At 44.9% G+C, this 19,959-nt stretch overlaps 1 protein-coding gene and 1 long non-coding RNA gene across 3 annotated transcripts; one reads left to right on the top strand and one right to left on the bottom strand.

The window, feature by feature from the left end:
- Window positions 1-1,022: 1,022 nt before the first annotated feature.
- Window positions 1,023-9,840, bottom strand: LOC123287564 (uncharacterized). The gene is made up of 3 exons (XR_011505550.1): window positions 9,178-9,840; window positions 7,984-8,146; window positions 1,023-4,187 (listed from the first exon to the last, which is right to left on the bottom strand). It is a non-coding gene; the product is annotated as an uncharacterized lncRNA (long non-coding RNA).
- A 6,361-nt stretch (window positions 9,841-16,201) lies between these two features.
- LOC106831936 (popy Class I histocompatibility antigen, A-1 alpha chain-like) lies at window positions 16,202-18,616 on the top strand. 2 transcript variants are annotated; one of them, XM_070516755.1, is made up of 3 exons: window positions 16,202-17,138; window positions 17,263-17,382; window positions 18,206-18,616. In XM_070516755.1, the coding sequence occupies exons 1-3, from the start codon at window positions 16,814-16,816 to the stop codon at window positions 18,271-18,273; spliced, it is 513 nt and encodes a 170-aa protein (XP_070372856.1). In that variant the 5' UTR covers window positions 16,202-16,813; the 3' UTR covers window positions 18,274-18,616. The 2 variants fall into 2 exon arrangements, 1 of the variants encoding a protein (XP_070372856.1); XR_011505534.1 differs by having other exon boundaries at window positions 16,208-17,138; window positions 17,263-18,029.
- Window positions 18,617-19,959: the final 1,343 nt, after the last annotated feature.

Below are 19,959 nucleotides of genomic sequence, written 5' to 3'. Positions count from 1 at the left end.
CTCTATGTAATGGAAAAACTTAAAATACAAACCAAAAATAAGTTAGAAGTTAAAGGATGGAAGAATAGACCATGTAAATAGAAAGCATAAGAAAATTGGAATGTCTGTACTACTACAAAGCAAAATAGACTTTAAGAGAAGGAGTATTGCTAGAGACAAAGGACTTTTTACAATGATAACAGGTCAGTATCACAAGAAGACAAAAGTAATACATGTATAAATATCTAACTATAGAGCTCCACGATAGATGAAGCATAAAGAACTGAAAAAGAAATAGATAAATTAACAATTTTATTTATAGATCAATACTCCTATCTCACTACTAGAACAAGTAAACAAAAAATGAATATGAACATAGAGGAGTTAAACCATATTTTGAGCCAACTTAAATAATTCACATGTATTGAGTACCACATCCAGCAAGAATAGGTAGATTTTTTTCAAGTGTACATGGAACATTCACAAAAATAGACCATATTTGGGGCCTAAAACGAGTCTCACTAAATGTAAAGAGATTGAAATTATGGAGTACACTCTCTGACCACAGTGACATTAAACTAGAAATCCGTAACACAAAGATATCTGGAAAACTCCCAAATATTTGGAAATTAACCAAGATACTTCAAACCCATAGGTTATCATAGCTTAAAGATATCACAAGGGAAATTAGAATTCTTTTTTATTGAATTAAAATGTAATCAAAATTTGTAGGATGCATGAATAGCAGTGTTTAGAGGCAAATTTATAACATTAAATGGATAATAAAAGACTATTCTGAACTGAAACAAATAGATTTGATAACTGATGTTAAATGGACAAATTCCTTTAAAGACACAAATTACCAAACTGAATTGAGAAGAAATATGAAAGGTAAATAATCTTGGATGAAATTAAAATCATAGTTTAAAAATATTCCACATAGAAAACTCCAGGCTCCAATGGTGTCACTGGTGAATTCCATCAAACATTTAAGTATTAGCACCAGTCTTACACAAACTCTTGGAGAAAATAAAAGAGGAAGGAACACTTTCCAAATCATTTTATGAGGCTAATATTACGCTGATACCAAAACCAAACAAAGACATCAAAAGGTAACTTCAGACCAATGTTTCTCATGAATCCTTAAGTAAATATCAGCAAATTGAATCCAACACATTATGACCCAGTAAGTTTTATCTCAGAATGCAAGTCTGGATGAATACATAGACATCAATCTAATGTATAATATTAATGGAATAAAGAACAATGACCTTAGGATCATCTCCATGCAGAAAAAGCATTTTAAAAATTCAACACCCATTAATGATAAAATCTCCCAGCAGAGTAGGAATAAAAGGCCACTTCTTCAATTTGATCAATGGCATCTATGAAAAACCTACAGCTGACATCATACTTTATTGTGAAACTGAATACCTTCTACTCAAGATATGGAGCAAGGCAAGGATGTTGACTTTCACCGTTTCTATCACACACTGTTCTAGAGGTCCTAGCCAGAGTATTAACACAAGAAAAAGAAATAAAAAGATATGAATTATAAAGAAGAAGTAGAGCTTTAATATGCAGCTGACATGACTGTGTATATACAAATTCCTAAGGCAAAGAAAGCTTCTAAAACTAATAGGTGAATCTAGCAAGACCTCAGGATACAAGGCCGATTGTATTCCTAGGTACCAGCAACGTAAAATTTGGAAAATGAAAAATTCTAAATTCCATTTATAACAGCATCAAAATAAAATATTTAGGTGTCAACGTGAAGAAAGTGTACAAGATCTGTACACTGAAATCTACATACCGGCACTGAGAGAAAGTAAAGAAACACTGAATAAACAGAGAGAAATATCATATTCAAGGATTGGAATACTCCATATTGTTGTCATCAATCCTCCCAAAATTGATCTATAGACTAAATGCAATTCAATCCTCAACCCTAAATACAAATCAAAATTCCAAATGGTTTTTTAAAAAGAAATTGTTTATTCTACAATTTATATGCAAACACAAAGGACTTTGACTAGTCAAAATAATTTTTTGAAAAGAAGAAGAAACGTGGAGGATACACACGACTTGATTTCAAGAGTGACTACAGGCTCCAGTATTCAAAATAAAGTGATGTTGGCATGAGGATAGTCTAGATCAATGAAATAGAATCAAGAGTGTATTGGGCTGGCCCAGTGGCGCAATGGTTAAGTTCGCACATTCCACTTCTCGGTGGCCCAGGGTTCGTAGGTTCAGATCCCAGGTGTGGACATGGCACCACTTGTCAAAAGCCATGCTGTGATAGGCGTCCCACATATAAAGTAGAGGAAGATGGGCATGGATGTTAGCTCAGGGCCAGTCTTCCTCAGCAAAAAGAGGAGGATTGGCAGCAGTTAGCTCAGGGCTAATCTTCCTCAACAACAAAAAAAAGAGCGTATAAAAAGAACTATACATATATGTTCATGAAAAGGAGTCAAGATAATTCAATGGAGAAAAGATAGTCTTTTGCACAAATGATGTTGGAACAAATAACCACAAGGAAAAGAATGAACATCACATACAAAAACTAACTTGAAATGAAGCATAGACCTAAACATAACATCTCAAATTATTAAGCTTCTAAAACAGTGCTACCCAATAGAAGTATCATTTGAACCATAAATTTGAGCCACAAATGTAAACTTAAATTTTTTAGTAGCCACATTTTAAAAAGTAAAAAGTAATAGGTGAAAATGTTAATATTTTATTTAACTCAAAGCAATCAAAATATTAAAAATTAAGCACATAGCCAATAAAAAGATTACTGATGAAATATTTTACATTCTTTTTCTCATACTTTACTTTTCTTGAAATTTTTTTGAGTCTCCAGGAGTTGAAAATTCCTTAATTTTATGTCCTGCCATGTGGTGAATTTACTCCAGATCCAGCTATCCTAGGATTTGCTGACTACATCAAAATCCTCCTCACACTGGATGCAGGAGAGAGTGAGCACAGAGACAGAGCTGGGGTAGGACCCCACCTCAGCTTCCTCCCTCCTCTCCCAACTTTCCTCCACTCATGAGCCCTTCATCCTCCTGCAATCTCCAGGATTTCATGAATCCCCAGAGACAAGGGAATACATCATGAGATACACAAACCCAGATCCCCACAATTCCTCTACAGGAAGTCCTTCCTGCAGTCTGCCCACTCCCATTCCTGCTGGAGCCTCAGTGCTTCCCCAGTAGAGCCGCGGGTCTGTTCAGAGGGTGATCTAGAACACGCTTCCTCCCTATAACCACAGGGCTCACTCCCTCACCTCCTTCAGGACTTAGCTCAAATGTCACCTCTCAGGAAAGCCTCCCCTGAGGATAATATTTAAACTACAACCAGCTCCCTCATCTTCCCTGCGCTGTTCTTCTCAGCACATGAGCTCCGTGAGGGCAGGGTTTTGCCTGAGTTGGTGTGATACATCCCACAGGACCTAGAGTAGTGGCTGGCACAGAGCAGATGCTCGATAAGCATTTGTTCATGAAGGAAGAAGCGTAGGGACCAGATCTCCTCAAAGCTGAGACTGACACAGACAGGAAAGTGGTTCCCTGGGAAGCCATTGGGGGAGGGGGTGTCTCTTTCAGTTGGGAGGGGGAGGAGCTGCTCACTAGCTCATCCCAGGCCAGAGCCAAGCAGACAGAAGGCCACACAGAGCCCTGCCACACTTCCCATGCAGCAAAAGCACACGGCCAAGGACTAAGCCAGACTACCAGCTGCCTCCACAGACCCCTGCACTCCGAGGGCACCCTGGATAGCTAGCAGGATTCTTAGGTGGTGAAGTCCTCCAGGGCCCAGTCTTTTATCCAAAATCCACTGATTCTGTGCAGCTGGAAGGCGTGGCTCAGCTGCAGCCTGTGGGTCCCTGGGGAGCCCTGCCCTGACCTGTGACCCCCAAAGTCCTAGGTCATTCGGCAGGCCCAGAAATTAGATTTGAGTCCAGAACTGTAGGACCTTCAATTTCAGGCTTGGAGGTGGCAGGCAGCAAGGCCCAAGGGACCCAGTCAGCAGGTCAGTGTCTGCTTACGTCCACCAAGGGGAAGAAGAGACCGGATGCCGGGGTTCAGGGCTGAGGAAGAGGGTAGGGCTGCCCTCCAGGCTCCAAGATGGTGAATGGTCTGATATCCGGCGAGAGATCCCCCGTTGGCATCCTTGGGTATGGTGTTTGGATGTGTGGGTCCTGGAGGCTGGGGAAAGGAAAGGGACACATTCGGGTTCTGAGGGGAATGTTAGGCAGAAGCCTGGGCCCTGACTCGTCGTCAGTCTCCTTGCAGCCCACTGTAGTCTCCAGGCTTCACTCTACGTCCTGTGCTCTCTGCTCCAGGAATGCAGTCTCCGTGGCCACAAGCAGCTGGACAGCTCCCTGACCGGGATCCCAGGGCAGCTCTTTTTGGGGCAGTGACTCTTGCTGTCTTAGCAAATAAAGGGAAGGTGTCCAGGTAGCTGAGGGCCGTGAAATGGGGATGGACCTGGATCCAGCTGTGAAGTCATGGCTCAGGGAGTGGGACTCCGGAAACCCTGGCATCACTGCCAGGGCTGTCCCTTCCACGGAGGCACAGGCCTTGCTCTCCTCTGCTCTCAGTTCCTTGATTCTCCCTGTTACCCCAGCATAAGGGGGTCGGGGGTAGAGGGGAAGGTCTTGCTCTGGAAAAGGGAAAGCCCCTTAATCACCTTGCTTCTCCTTTTCTTGTCTCTTTTCTTCCATGCGTGTTTGAGTTATACCACACCAGTAAGTAAGAAAAAATGCCTAAACCTAATTACAGTTTACCAGCCAGTTATGGAGCTAATAGCTGTGTAATTACCACCCAGATGAAAACAGAGCCCTCAGTGCCCCAGACAGGAGCCCCTGTGCCTCTCCTCACACAGAACCCACTCCTCCTTCCACAGGTGTCCACTAAGCTGACCCCTTACCCTGCCCCATCCTCTCAGGTTCCTCCCCTTCCACTCCTGTTGGCCTCCATTTGCCTAATGCCCCTCCCGCTCCTCACTCCTCAAGGAATTTCCCCATCTTCCTAGGCCATTACCCTGGGGATCTCTTCCTCCTCTTCCCCCTTTCTACCCATCCTGGGAATGGAGAATCCAGAATTGATTCCCTGGAGGAGGAGCCTTCAGCCATAGAAGCAGCAGCAGGAACAAGTGACAGGGACTCTGGGGTTCAAGGTCTCATCCAGAAGACTGAGGACATCCAGTATGTTTGTAGGGTCCACTCCAGACCTGGGAACCAGCTGTTAGGGACAGAAGAATTGTTCCTCCCTGAGGCCACAGTCCATTGTCATTCAATGGGGAGGAAAACGTCTATTTCCGCGTGTATTTTGGGAAACAATTCAGACTCTGATCCTGACACTGGATGGGGCCTCCCTCTTGTGTGCACAGCCCTGTCCTGCTGCTGGGAGCCCAGGGAGACACTGGGGAGGTCCTGGGGGAAAGGCCAAAGGGGAGTTCTGGTCTTCCGTCTTCAGTCCTGTAGCCACACAGGGGCACCACCACTCTGCTCTCTCCTATTCCCACAGTGAGGGCAGAGGATGGGCTGTGGTCTGAGTCAGGCAGAGGTGGCTGATCTGGAGGCTGGACATCAATGGGGGATGAAGATGCCTTCTGAGCAGCCCTGGGCTCAGGCTAGGGGATGGGGCAGGGATTGGAGGAGAGGGGATCTCTGGAGCCCTGCCCTGCATCTAAGGCTTCCATCTTTTCTCCCACAACCACTCTCTCCAGCCCCTTGGTGATAACACCCTGGAAAACTGAAAAATAGATCATGTTTTTCTTCCACTCCCTATTCCTTTTCTGAGGGCTATTTTTAAAAACAATCTCTTTTGTTTTAGAATATGAGTTTGAGACTTACAAAAAAGTTGCAAAGTTAGTACAGAATTCCTGTATATACCACACTCAATTCCCCTGATATTAACATCTATATCACGATCATATATTTGTCACAACTAATGAAGCAATATTGATACATTATTACTAAACTGCAGACTCTTTTTGGATTTCATTAGTTTTCTTTTTTCTATTCCAGGGTCACCCTATGATACCACATTAGGTTAAGTCCCAATCACGTCTCCTTTAGGTTCCTCTGGCTGTGACAGTTTCTCAGACTTTCCTTGTTTTTGATGACCTTGACAGTTTTGAGGAGTACTGCTCAGCTATATTGCAGACTGTCTCTCAACTTGAGTTTGGTTGACTGGGGCTATGGGTTTTTGGGAACAAGCCCACAGGGGTGAAGTGCCATTCTCAACACAACTTATCAAGCATATATAATACCCACTTGATGGATCACTGATGATGTTAACCTTCACCACTTGGCTGAGGTCGTATTTCCCAGCTTTCTCCCTGTGAAGTTCCTTTTTTTCTTCATCCTTTTCCACACAGTAGTCTTCGGAAGGAAGTCACTATGTGCAGCCCACACTTAAGGGGTGTTCTGCTTTAAACATTTGCATGCACGTTTTGTTGCAAATGTAAGTTTTCAAGTGATTTTGGGTAAATACCTAGAAGAGTGATCGGTAGGTTGTATGGTCAGTCTACGTTTAGCTTTACAAGAAACTGCTGAATATCTTCCATAGTGGCTGTGCTATTTTGTATTCTTGCCCACGATGAATGAGGGTTCTTGTTGCTCCACGTCCTGGGCAGTATTTGGCATCACCAGCTTACGGATTTAGGCCATTCTAATAGGTGATTACTGGGATATCACTGTTATTTTCTTTTGCAATTCCCTAATGACATATGAAGTTGAGCATCTTTTCATATGCTTATTAACCAACCATAAATCGTCTTTTTCAGGTGTCTGTTCAGGATTTCTCTCATTTTTAATTGAATATTTGTCTTCTTATTACTGAGTTTTAAGAGTTCTAAATATATTTTAAAATAAATCCCTTATCAGATATGTGATTTGCAAACATTTTCTCCCAGTCTGTGGCCTGAGCCCTTTTATTGACATAACAGTATACATTAACACATAGATAAATTCTTCTGGGAATAGAAATGAGGAATTGCTAACTGCGATGGCTTCTGGGTTCAGGACATGGGTGACATGACTCATTTATTTTTGTATATTCTTGAGGCTTATTTGAATTCTCTTGTGTGTGCATGAATAAAGTTTTCAAAAATAAATTATATTAAATTCCCTTACACTTGTAAAACTCTTGACAGATCACCCTCGGATCGTGATTTAAGATTCAGATTCTGATCCTCTACTTGAGGACCAATTACCTTTTCACTCAACTATTTTGCCTTAGAATTTCCAGTTCTGAAAGGGTGGGCTAGATTACATGGATCAATCCTCCCACTGAAAATAGCTAAAAATGCCACACAAACCACAAAAAGCATCTTCTTAAAAGCATCAGAGCTGACAAGTTACTAATAAATGACCAGACCCCAAAAAGAAGGGAAAGATCTGCTTGGCCTCCACAAAGAACAGCATCCTGAGAGACGGAGAAAAGGCTTTGTGAGCTCATTGCCCAGACACGGAGCCCAGCACTTCCAGCTCTGAGCCCCGAGCTCTGGACTGTCCTACCCATCTGTCTCCCTTTTAAAATTTAAACAAAGCTTTTATATTCTGATTATGATGTATACGTACAATGTACTATATATGATATAATGTATATTCACTATAGAAAGATTATAAAATGTTAAAAGTTATACATGACAAAGTAAAAATAACTGTAATCCTCACACTTGGAGATATTCTGTTGCAGTTTCTCCTAGTCTGTTATGTATCCTCCTGCTGCTGCCCCAGTGCTGGAACTCTCTCTCTAAGTTGATGAGCACATAGCTCAGTGGGCCCCAGCCCTGCTCTCTCCAGATGCCATCTCCAGAGGCAGTTCACTCTCACACCTCCTGAGGGGACCATTTCTCACTTTCTCCTCCCTCCTCAATCCCGCCCCCCTCCACTCCCCACTCTCAGGCGATGAGCTTATTTCTTTTTTCACTCAGAGAAAAGAAGACTAGGTGGGAACTGCACCATCATCACCCCACACCCCACATCTGTACCTGTATCCTCTGCCTTCACAGCAGTGATGATGGATGGTCCTGCTCCTGTAAGGCCACCTCTCAGCTTGGGTACAGGATCAGGTCCCCTCCCTCCCCTGCATCATCAACTTCCTGCTCTCTACTGGTTCCTTCATTCCTGCATACAGACATGCTGTAATAGCTCCTATTTTAAAAGAAAGAAAGAAAGAAACTAAATAAATCAAAACAAAATCCTTTCATAAAAATCCCCCTCTCAATCCCATGTCTCCTTCCAACTATTGCTCCATTTCTTTTCTTTTCTTTTCTTTTTTTTCAAAGATTGGCCCTGAATTAACATCTGTTGCCAATGTTCCTCCTTTTTTTTCCCTTCTCCCCAAAGCCCTCCAGTACATAGTTGTATATTCTAGCTGTAAGTCCTTCTGGTTCTGCTACGTGGGACACCACCTCAGCATGGCTTGATGAGCCGTGCTACATCCACACCCAAGATCCCAGCCAGTGAAACCCTTGGCCACCAAAGCAGAGTGCAGGTAACTTAACCCCTCAGCCATGGGGTCGACCCCTATTGCTCCATTTCTATGACACTCCCTATATGACAGTTCTTAAGTCCATTCTTTCACCTACCATGTTGTCTTTTTATTTTTAGCAAATATGCATTTGCATATAGTTTAAAAGGTCCAATACCTCTACAAGGCTTGTTAAGAAGGCAGATGTTCCCCGCCCCCTCGGCCACATTTCCCGAGTCTCAGAGACAACTGGTTTTAGTTCTTTTAGCCGCTTCTCTAATTGTTACTTCTATGCCTCTAAATAGAATACTTATAATACTGTTTCTTTTGTTTTTCAGTTTTATGCATCATCTTTAGCAAATTGGCTCTTCTTTCACACACCCCTATCCTCCCAACATAATTACTTTACAATTTTGATGAGCTCAGTGTGCCACATCTGCATTATTATGACCATGTAAACGTTAGCCACAACTGAGCTTTTAGTAGACTATGATTACTTTTCCTTTCTTGAATCAACTTTTTATGTGCCTTGGAGTTAGTAAATACCTTGTTTCTTCATTTGCTTGGTTTAAATGATTCCACTACTCTCCCCAGGATCTAAGTGTTCATGAACATATTTGAGCAAATCTGGTATGCTACCAGCTTCAACTCTTCACGGACACCTGTCCCACAGCCCTCAGTCCTGCCCCACATGGACTGGTTTCCTGCACACCTGAGGCAGGGCTGACATCTTCGATCTCCTTCGCTTCACCCTGAGAACCTTTGACTCTCTCTTGTTCTGGCTCCCCTGTTGCCTAGATCCCATTTTTCCCCATTTTTGGTTTTGTCCATCCTTGTTCCCCACTTTGCCCAGTAATATCCTGAGGAAAGGAACATGGAAAATAAAACATTGAAACTCTAAACATCTAAAATGTCTTTAGGCTGCCTTAGCCCTTACTCATATCTTGACTGGATATAGAACTCCCTGTTGGAATATTTTTCCCTCGGAATCTGGAAGGCATTGCTGCAATGTCTTCTAGCCTCCAGGCTTGTGTTTGTTGCCTCTTCAAGATTTCAAGGTCTCTTCTGTTCCACCATCTTTCTGAAACTTCACTGTGATTGTCATGGTGTGGGTCTGTTTTCATCTACTGTAGTAAGAACTTAAGCCATTCAAAATGTAAATTTTTGTCTCTAAACTCCAAGAAATTTTCTTGAAATTTTTTTATAATTTCCTACCCTCCATTATTTCTGAAAGTGGTTTTATTAACACGTTGGAATCCCTTGATTGATAGACTGATTTTCTCGTAGGTCTTTTCTCCGGCTTGCCATGACTTTTCCATCTGAACTATTTAGTGGGAGTGTGACTTAAGAACACGTGTGATTGTCTTCTTAGGATAAATTCGTAAAAGAGAATTTTCTGTGTCAAAATGTACGCACATTTAGGGGCCAGCCCAGTGGCATAGTGGTTAAGTTCGCATGCTCCACTTCAGGGACCTGGGGTTTGCAGGCCCAGATCCCAGGCATGGACCTGGCACCACTTGTCAAGCCATGCTGTGGCGGCATCCCACATAAAATAGGGGAAGATTGGCACAGATGTTAGCTCAGCAACAATCTTCCTCACAAAAAATAAAAATTAAAAAAAATGTAAGCACATTTAAATTGTTGAGATATTTTTCAAAAGCTTCCTCTAAAGATTTTGTGTGTTTTCCAGTCTATTAATCTTTATGACACATATTTTCCCTCCCCTCTGGTTGATACTCTCATGACTTACCTTCATCTTTGCCAAGCTCACAGACTTTTGGTTTTAATTCCCATTTTTATTCCACATTCTCATTTTTGTTCCACATTCTCATTTTTGTTTACATTTATTACTAATATATTTATTTGACATTGTCATTTCTGCTTTTCCAAATTGTTTTATAATATTCTTTATTTTTTGATCGAGTTGTAGTTATTTTAAAATATTGAATTTAGAAAGAAAAGAAAGCAGCCCCAACAGTGGCAACTGGTCTGACACTTACAGCGAGGCCTCAGTGTGGTCAAAAGCTGGCCTGGTGCTCACCACTTGGCATGTTATTCTCCTGTTGGACATAAATCATCTCAAAGAACATCAACATCAGACAAGGACACTCTGAGAATGTGAAAAAGTGAGAGAAAACAAGATCACTACATCACCTAAGCAAAACAAGGAACTGTGAAACTCACAAAATACCAAACATATGCCTCTGCTGGCTCATATGAGCTCCAATTACAGCTTTGTTCTTGCTCTAGTCAGCCACGTCTACAGATAAGATTTATTGAGATGCCCAATCATAGAATTGCCCCCACTTCCTGACAACACGCAATCTAGAGTGAGCCCCTGCTTCTATAGACCCTCCGCTAATTCACCCAACCAAAGCCCAAATCCTGTGTGTTCTTACACCTTCAGACTAAGATGCCCTGTGGTCCCCAGTGGTGTGCATTCTCCCTCGCAGCAACAAGTAATAAACCCAACTTGTTTGCCCGTAAGTGTGCTCCTGGTGGTCTCTGGTTGAAAAACATTGGCCACGTTTTTATCCTTTTGTCTGTCACAATTTTTTGTGTGTCTCTGAGTTTGGTTACTGGCATGTGTATTTATCTTTGTGAGTGTGGGGTTGACATAGAGAAGTTTTATGTTTTTCCTTATGGTTTTTCATCATTGGGTCATGCTTAGAGAATTCTTCACTCCACAACTATAAAATTTTCACATATATTTTCATCTAGGAGAGGGGTACCAGGGTGAAGGGAAATAGAATTGCTTGAATTTGGGCTGAAAGTGTGGGAAGGAGCAATAGGTAAAGAATTCTAAAGTGGTGGCATTCTAAGGTTTACATCTTCTGCTCTATAATTTTACAAGTGGATCCACAGGGCCTACAAGGTAATTGATATATATTGTGTTCAGTAAATGCTTCCTCTTAGGCTAAGCGAAGACTTATGTCCCTACTTATGTTGACCAGGTTAATGAAAACAACACCAAGAGCCCCAGTGTAATATACATAAGGATTAGCTCCAGTGATGGGCATTTTTGAATACTTATGGCCTTAAGGTAATAAATCATGTTTGGGTTAACGTCTGTACACTCTAGTTGTTAAAATACACGTTAATTCAACTTCTTGGGCATGCTGTATTTTAAGGATATGTCTAAGACCCACATGGACAAATCCATGACCCCCATATGAAGATAATTTTAATATACATCAAACTGTGAGTCACACAGTATCTTTTTTAGGGGAGGAGACTGAAAACTAAGAACATCCTAGATATGTGCTGTCCACTTTGGTAGCTACTAGCCACAGATGGTTACTTAAGTTTAAAGCAAATAAAATTAAAAATTCAACTGCTCAGCACAGTAGCCACATTTCAAGTGCTCAACAGCCCCATGTAGCTACTGGCTTCCATATTGGACAGTACAGACAAAGAACAATTCCTTTATCGCAGGACATTCTGTTGGACATACTGCTCTTCATACATTGTGGGTCTCAAGCCAGATGCATTAGACTCATGTAAAATGAAAGGGCCAATATTATTTCTGTTAGAGATACGTCAGATTTCTGTCTGAGATGTGAATACATATTAAGCTGGTATGTAACAAAACCAGCAAATGTTGTCAGTGGTCTGGTGCCTTCATACATAAACTTGTCAGTTCCAAAGGGAAACCCCTGTCCCTGCACCTCCCTTCCCAGACTGAGGACACTCTCTGGCATCAAACTTCCAGCGGGTGAGTTCAGGGGAGACCAGGCAATGCTCTAAGCTGAGTTTGGGGAGGTAAGGAGTCCAAACTCAGTGACAGGGATTCTTGGAAATCAAGAGGAGGCAAAGATGGGGACCAGCTGGCAGACTCTCCCTGGTTCATTCAGAACAGCAGTTCTCAAAGTGTGGTCTGTGGAAACCTTGAAGTCACGGAGACCCTTCCATGGGAGCCATGAGGTCAAAACTCTTTTCATAGTGTTACTAGATATTATTTGCCTTTTCACTATGTTGACATTTGCACTGAAGTAAAACTGAGTGAGAACGGAGGCTGTGGTACCAAACTGCAATACTAGTTATCCCCACCTCCACTTACTTGCAGAAAAACAAAACAAAAACAAAAACCACTTACTTTAAAAAATCCTGGTTGAAACACTAAAAATTATCTTGACCAAATAATTATTCTTAAATCCACATTTTAAAAATATCTTACATGATGACATGCAAAGTACACATAAAGCCCTTCTGCTACATTTCCAAGTACTATGCCCCAAGGAGAATAATTTGTGCGAGCTGAGCCAGCCTCTTTTTTATGGAATATCATTTCTACTTCAAAGAATGAACGACAGGAACTATGATTATCTAGACTTAGTTAATTGGCGTACACTCTCAAAATGAACAGGAGCTTCTTCCTTGAAGAAAAAAACCTGACAGGTAACAACTGACAGTACTTATTGCCTTGATAAAATGGAAGCTCTTGAGAGAAAACCGGAATTCTGAAAAACTTGTGTCCACCGTGTAAGCTTGACAGCTTCCCAGTACTGACAGACTTTCCTGTTGAGATCTGTAGTAATATTAATAAATGTGATATTAATTTGTAGTTAAACGCATCAACATGAGAAGATCTATATAACTTAGGAAACAATGTATTACTTTAAAATTATACATTAGTACAAGAGCCATTCATTATACAAAATGGTCTGTGGATGTTAATGTAACAGAATAGGAAATATTCAATGATATTGTCTCAGGTTTCACCTTGCAAATAACCATTGAGAAACTACCACTTGTGTAATTTTATATTAGTATCACAGTTGAACATCCACAATTATCTGAAAAGGTTATTAAAAATGCCACTACATATTTGTGTGGGGCTGTATTTTTTTTCATATACTTCAACCAAAATAGCAGATTAAATGCAGAGCAAATAGGAAAATCCAGTGGTCTTCTCATGAGACAGACAAGAAAGAGACTTGCAAAAATGTAAGATGTAAAAAGACCCACTCTTGTGCTACCTTGTTTATTTTGGGGAATATTTTTCATAAAAACTATAGATTATGAACATTATTCTAAGTAAATCAATTAAACTATTTAAAAACTTATTCCTAGTGTGGCAAATATTGATAGATACAACCAACATAAACAAAATTACCCTCGGGGCCCTCGCTAATTTGTAAGACTGTATGGATATCCTGAAACCAAAATGCTTGACAATCGCTGATTCAAACAGGCCCTGGGCCAGGGCTCAGGGAGACGGTGTGACAAAGAGCTCTCGGTGCAGGAGGAGAGGGGTCAGGACAAAGTCCCAGGTCCCCGGGCGTGGCTCTCAGGGTCTGAGGCGCGAGGGCAGAGTCTGGGGCGGGGAAGCTCACTGTTGGGGAGTCCCGTCTCCTGAGTTTCACTTCCTCTCACAACCTGTGTCAGCTCCTCCTTCCTGGAGACTCATGATGCGCGGCCCCAGTTCTCACTCCCATTGGGTGTCTGGTTTCTAGAGAAGCCAATCAGTGTCACGGGGGGGGGGGGGGGGGTCCCGGTGACGCCGCAAAATAACCAATAACTATCCTATAGGTAAGAGAAATAAGGTGAGTTTACTTGAGCCAGAGTGAGCATTATAAACCTGGAAGGCCTTAGGAAGCGTTCAGGAGAAGTATGGTTTTCAGTACAGTCTTATATCTCTCTAGAACAAAGAACATACATTAAACACACCCAGGATATATTTTCACATTCAGTTACAAATTAGCAGGTCAATATGACTGTGATGTCAGACGTTACCTATAGGACATTACCAATATGGCATAGGAGGGGAAGTCTGCATTCTTATCTTAAAAGAGTGCATTCTTTACTTTAATGGTTAAGCAGATGTACAACATATGTTTAATAGGCCGCAAGTCACTGACCCAGACCTGGGCATGTGAGTGCGGGGTCGGGAGGAAACGGCCTCTGCGGGGGGCGGAGCGAGGGGACCGCGTGGCGGTGGCACAGGCACCCAGGTGATGCGGGGTCGGTGAGCCGAGGAGTCGAAAGAAAGATTTCTTAGACTCTGAAGATCTGGCAGTAGTGCTCTTTTATTTAGAGAATAGAATAGCATGGGGACAGGACCCATGGGCAGTCAGAGCTTCTGCTGCCGCCGCTGCTGCCGCCCCCGCTGGCATGGGGACAGGACCCACGGGCAGTCAAAGCTCCTGCTGCTGCCCCGATTTGAGGGTTAGGGCTAATTTTATAAGGCATGGGTATGTGAGTCATTTCTTTACAAGACAAAGGAAAGAACATGAAAAAAAGTTAAAATGGTATCAGTGCAGGTGGGGTCTGGTCGTTGGGTGATCCCATGACTTTTAGACAAGAATCAAATTGGATTAAGTAAAGGTCAGAAGCCACCACCCTAAATCAGTTACATGAGATTGCCAGACAGCAACCAACTTAAGTTCTTGCCTTCCCCATTAAGAGTTTCTAGGGATAAGGTCATCTCTCTTCTTCCTGGTACAGAGAGGGAGGCACCTTTTACAGATAGAGATTTACCTTACAAATGTAAATGTGTCCCAACAAGGGCAAGTTCCATTCCCCAGAGCCTCCTTCCCTGTCCCAGTTTATCGAAAGCAATCAGCCCAAAACAATCCCGACGCCAAAGAGACATATCCTGGGGTGGCCAATTTCAGGTCCCTACAAGGTTATCCCCCCTTCCTTCACAAATACAAATGTCTCTCAAAAGGGCAAGCAAAATTCCAGTCCTCAGAGCCTGCTTCTCATGTGCAGTTTTAAAAGTAACCAGCCTAAAATCCTCATCACAGGGAAGGCGCGTCTCCGCGGACGCAGCCCAGACCCTCTACCTTGGCCTGACCCGTCCTGACCCCTCCCTTCTCCCGCCCCCTCATCTTCTCACCCCAAGTCCTCAACCTTCTCGGACCTGCCGCCCCTTTTCCGTCTCCTGAGCCCCTTCCCCCTCCCGGCCTCATCACCCTTGGGGACCCGCGCCAGAACAAGGGTTGGGCCGGGTCCGGGGTCTCAGCCCCTCCCCGCCCCCAGGCTCCCACTCCATGAGGTATTTCTACACCGCCGTGTCCCGGCCCGGCCGCGGGGAGCCCCGCTTCATCGCCGTCGGCTACGTGGACGACACGCAGTTCGTGCGGTTCGACAGCGACGGGGCGAGTCCAAGGATGGAGCCGCGGGCGCCGTGGATGGAGCAGGAGGGGCGGGGGTATTGGGAACCGGAGACGCAGACCGTCAAGGGCACCGCACAGAGTTTACTAAAGAAACTGAATGCCGCATGTGTCAACTAGAACCAGAGCGAGGCCGGTGAGCGACGCGGGCCCGGGGCCAGGTCGCGACCCCCTATCCCCACGGACGGGCCGGGGTCTCCCCGAGTCTCCGGGTCCGAGATTCACCCCGAGGCTGCGGGACCCGCCCGGACCCCGACCCGGGAAGAGCCGGCAGGGACTTTCCGCGGTTTCATTTTCAGTTTGGGTTTAATCTCTGCGGGGGGGGGGGGGGGGGGGGCGGGGCGGGGGCGGGGCCGAGCAGGCGGGGCTGACCTCGGGGCGGGGTCAGGGTCTCACACCTACCGGTTGTGTATGGCTGCGACGTGGGACCAGATCTGTGCCTCCTCCGCGGATACAGACAGCTCGCCTGCGACGGCGCCGATTTCATCACCCTGAACAAGGACCTGCACCCTGGACCGTGGCGGACACGGCGGCTCAGATCTCCCGGCGCAAGTGGGAGGCGGCCGGTGAGGCGGAGCGCTACAGGAAGTACCTGGAGGGCAGGTGTGTGGTGTGACTGCTCAGACACCTGGAGAACGGGAAGGAGACGCTGCAGCGCGCGGGTACTAGGGGACACGGGGCCTCCCGATCTCCTCTCGGGTTGGGAGCGTCCGACAAAGACAGAAGGAAAGTGGGATCACTGTCAGAATACTGTCTCTCAGGAGGGGGAGGAATCCCCCCAGGTTTTCATATTTTGTGATAGTGACTTGCACAGAGGGCCTGCCGTTGTTCTCTAAAGGACACTTAGGGAATCCAATTTCTTCAGGGGTCGAAGGTGAGACCGTGCCTGAAATTGCTCATCATTGGTCCCCTTTGACCCTGTCAGTGAGATCTTATGAACCGTGATTTCTCAGGGTTTTGTTCTCGGCCTGAGAACATCTTTGCAGGCCTGACTCCAGCTTTTCTGAGTAGTTCACCCTCCACCCAGGTCAGGACCAGAAGTCTGTGTTCTCCTCCTTTGAGACCTGGCATCTTACCGCGGACTCTCACCCTGATTCTAGAACTTTCCAAAAAAACGATTATTCCAGATCCCCAAGTCCAGGCTGCTGTCTGGCTTATGTACTTCCTCCTTCCGAACTAATTGTCCTGTCCGTTCTCAGGATGGTCACGTGAGGGCTGCTTTAGTGGCCCATGGAGGTAACTGAAAGTGTGAATGAATTTTATGATTCTTCCTCCTCAGACGCCCCAAAGACACATATGACCCACCACCCCATATCTGTCCATGAGGTCACCCTGAGGTACTGGGCCCTGGGCTTCTACCCTGCGGAGATCACCCTGTCCTGGCAGTGTGACAGGGAGGACCTGACCCAGGACACAGAGCTTGTGGAGACCAGGCCTGCAGGGGACGGGACCTTCCAGAAGTGGGCAGCTATGGTGGTGCCTTCTGGAGAGGAGCAGAGATACATGTGCCATGTGCAGCTCGAGGGGCTGTCTGAGCCCGTCACCCAGAGATGGGGTAAGGAGGGAGCCGTGGGCTCAGAGCCTCTTCTCAGGGAAATCAGGAGCCCTTCTGGAGACCTTCAGCAGCGTCAGGACTCAAGCCTGAGGTCAGAGCCCCTCACGTTCCCTTCCATCTCCAGAGCTGCCTACTGAGTCCACCATCGCCACCATGGGCCTCATTGTCGGCCTGGTTCTCCTTGGAACTGTGGCCACGGGTACTCTGGTGGCTGGAGCTGTGATGTGGAGGAAGAAGCGCTCAGGTAGGGAATGGAGTGGGGGTTTGAGTTTTCTTGTCCCATTTGGGGGTTTCAAGCCCAGGTAGAAGTTTGCCCTGCCTCATTAATGGGAAGTCCCATCCAAACACGTGTGCTCACCACTCTGGAGCTGATTGTTAACACTCTTATTAAAGCACTTGTGAAAATGAAAGAGATTTTTTCACCTTGATAATTCTGGTGCTGAGGACCTGATTCCCAGCAGTTGAAGGTCAGAGGGGAAGGTCACCGCTGAGAACAAACCTCCAGGAGGGCAGTCGGTTCAGTCCCCACATATCTCCTTTCTTCGTCTTTCCCAATCCTGTCCTGGGTGTTCAGTCACGGTTCTGGAAACTTCCCTGTGGTCCAGGGCTAAGGGGTTCTTCTAGCATCTCATGGCCCAGCCTTCTCTCTCTGTTTTCTTCCCACAGGTGAAAAAAGAGGGGGTTACTTGCAGGCTGCAAGTAAGTTTGAGTTGGGAGGTTGATCCTTGAAACACTCCGGATAGTGTAGACTGGAGCCTGTGGGGGAGCTCACTCACCCCGCAGTTCCTCCTTTAGTATCATCTCCTTTGGGCTCTGGCCAGGTCTTGCTTTTGCTCTACCCCAGGCAGTGACAGTGCCCAGGGCTCTGATGTGTCTCTCACAGATCCTAAGGTGAGACTCGAGAGGGTGTGAAGTGGGAGTGGCATTGGAGAGAGGGGACACAACTGGGTTATGAGGATTCTTTGATTGGGACATTTTGAACATGCAGTGGGCTGTTGAGAATATCAACACTTAATGTGACTGACGTGAATTTATTCGTGATTATTTTCTTTCATGGTGTGAGACAGCTGCCTTGTGGGGACCGACTGATGCAAGATTTGTTCACACTCCCACTTTGGGACTTCACATCCCCTGACTTCGCTCTCAGTAACTGGCATCTGAACCTGTCTGTGTTCCATTTAGCATAATGAGAGGAGGTGGGGAGACTCGCCCACCCCATCCCCCCATGACCTCCTCCCCACAGTGACCTTCTTCTTTCCCTGATGACTTTCTTATTCCAGCAGAGGCGGGGCTGGACCATCCCCATCCCTGTCTTAACTTCCTGTTGCACTGAGTAGTAATGATTTGCTTCCTTACTGAAAATAGGAATCTTGATATGAATTTGTTTTTTCTAATTCTTGTCATAAGGGATTTATGTTTAATTAAAGGAGAAGATTCCTAAAGATGGAGAGAGGAAATAAACAGACGCACGGAGAACATTCCAGAATTTGTTTGCTGTGCTTAATCTGTTGCAGGTGTGGACAGGAGAAGGCTGTGAGGAGCCCAGCGTGGACAGGGCCTGTGCCCAGTCAGTGCTCAGTGCATCACAGGCTTTGATATTGTCATTCTTTGGCTGGGTCATCTTTGCTGCTCCTTTGTTCTGGTCTGTTCAGTAGAACCTTGTCCCACCAGGACCTGTGATCACAGGGATGAGGATATCACCTGGACATTGTCATGTCTTCAGGACCATGGTCAGTGAGAGCTCTGTCTGGTTGGGTCAGCCTAGGCTCTGGCCAGGGTCCAGCCCTCAGCCCCTACATTTTGTGTGTTTGTATTTTGTTTCTTTGGGGATTTTTTTTTATTATGTCTAGTTTTTCATGTTTAGAGTTCTGATCTCATTTTTTTCTGGGTGTCCCCTGTGTCTGACAGCAGCAGGAGTCATTTTGCCTGTCATTGTCCCCACAAGGGCTAGGGTGGCCCCTGCACACAGGAGACTCTGTGGTATCGAGAGATGAATTTTCGGACTCATCCAGCTCTTGCCCTCCTTCTAGGGCTGTTTCCTGCATTGTTCTTCCCATCTAGGGATCCGATAGGTTCTCATCTTAGATACATTCCTCTTGTATAACTGTCTTCTCTGCAGCCTGCCCCGTCTCTCTGCCCTTAGCTCTAGTCATCCTGGTGCTGGCTCCAATCCAAACTCATGGATTTAGGAAGTTGAGTCTACTTTAGATTCACAATTGGTTGGAAAATAGGACTCATAAACCTAGAATTGTCTTTTCTGAGGAGAGAAATATAATTGTGTGTGAGTGTAAAGGAGGGCTGCTGTGGGAGGGAGGGAGGGAGAGGAGAGCAGCACTTGTGAGAAAAGCATAGGTGGCATTGATGTCAGTGTGAGTGGACGTTGTGCTGTAGCTGCCACAAAACAGCGTGTGACCTGAGGTTACGTTAAGAAAGATACTGTCTCTAGAATAGCAAGGTGCTCTACACTGATCATTCATTCAACTGATTTGCCAGATACGTGACAAATTATTATTGCATCTAGGAAACCTCAGTGAATTAAAAGTAGGCAAAAATTGCTGGCCTTGGAGAGCATGTGTTCCAGTGGTGAGGGGCTGCCTGTATGTTATAGGCATAGTAAATAAGGGAAGTGTTTATGTGAGAAGTTTTAAGTGCTTTGAGGAAGGTGATCCAGAGTAGAAGTGTGTGGGGACAGGGAAGGTGGCTGTTTTCCTAGGGTGGTCAGTGTGGCCCTCATCGGGAAGGTGACCTTGAGGAAAAACTTCAAGGGCATAATTTGTCCACGAGGATGTCTGGAGGAAGTTCTTTGCAGGCAGGGGAACCT

The sequence above is a fragment of the Equus asinus genome, chromosome 8, assembly GCF_041296235.1.
Source record: "Equus asinus isolate D_3611 breed Donkey chromosome 8, EquAss-T2T_v2, whole genome shotgun sequence".
In the NCBI taxonomy this organism is placed as follows: Eukaryota; Metazoa; Chordata; class Mammalia; order Perissodactyla; family Equidae; genus Equus; species Equus asinus.
The sequence above is the reverse complement of the archived record's forward strand: the minus strand, read 5'-3'. Positions and strand labels throughout refer to the sequence as shown.

Bases quoted from the DNA above. Each gene is read 5' to 3' on its own strand.
- LOC106831936 (XM_070516755.1), top strand. From the start codon at position 16,814: ATGGAGGTAACTGAAAGTGTGAATGAATTTTATGATTCTTCCTCCTCA. The intron at 17,139-17,262 runs GTAAGGAGGGAG...TTCCATCTCCAG, and splicing joins GCCCGTCACCCAGAGATGGG to AGCTGCCTACTGAGTCCACC. The intron at 17,383-18,205 runs GTAGGGAATGGA...GGTGTGAGACAG, and splicing joins GTGGAGGAAGAAGCGCTCAG to CTGCCTTGTGGGGACCGACT.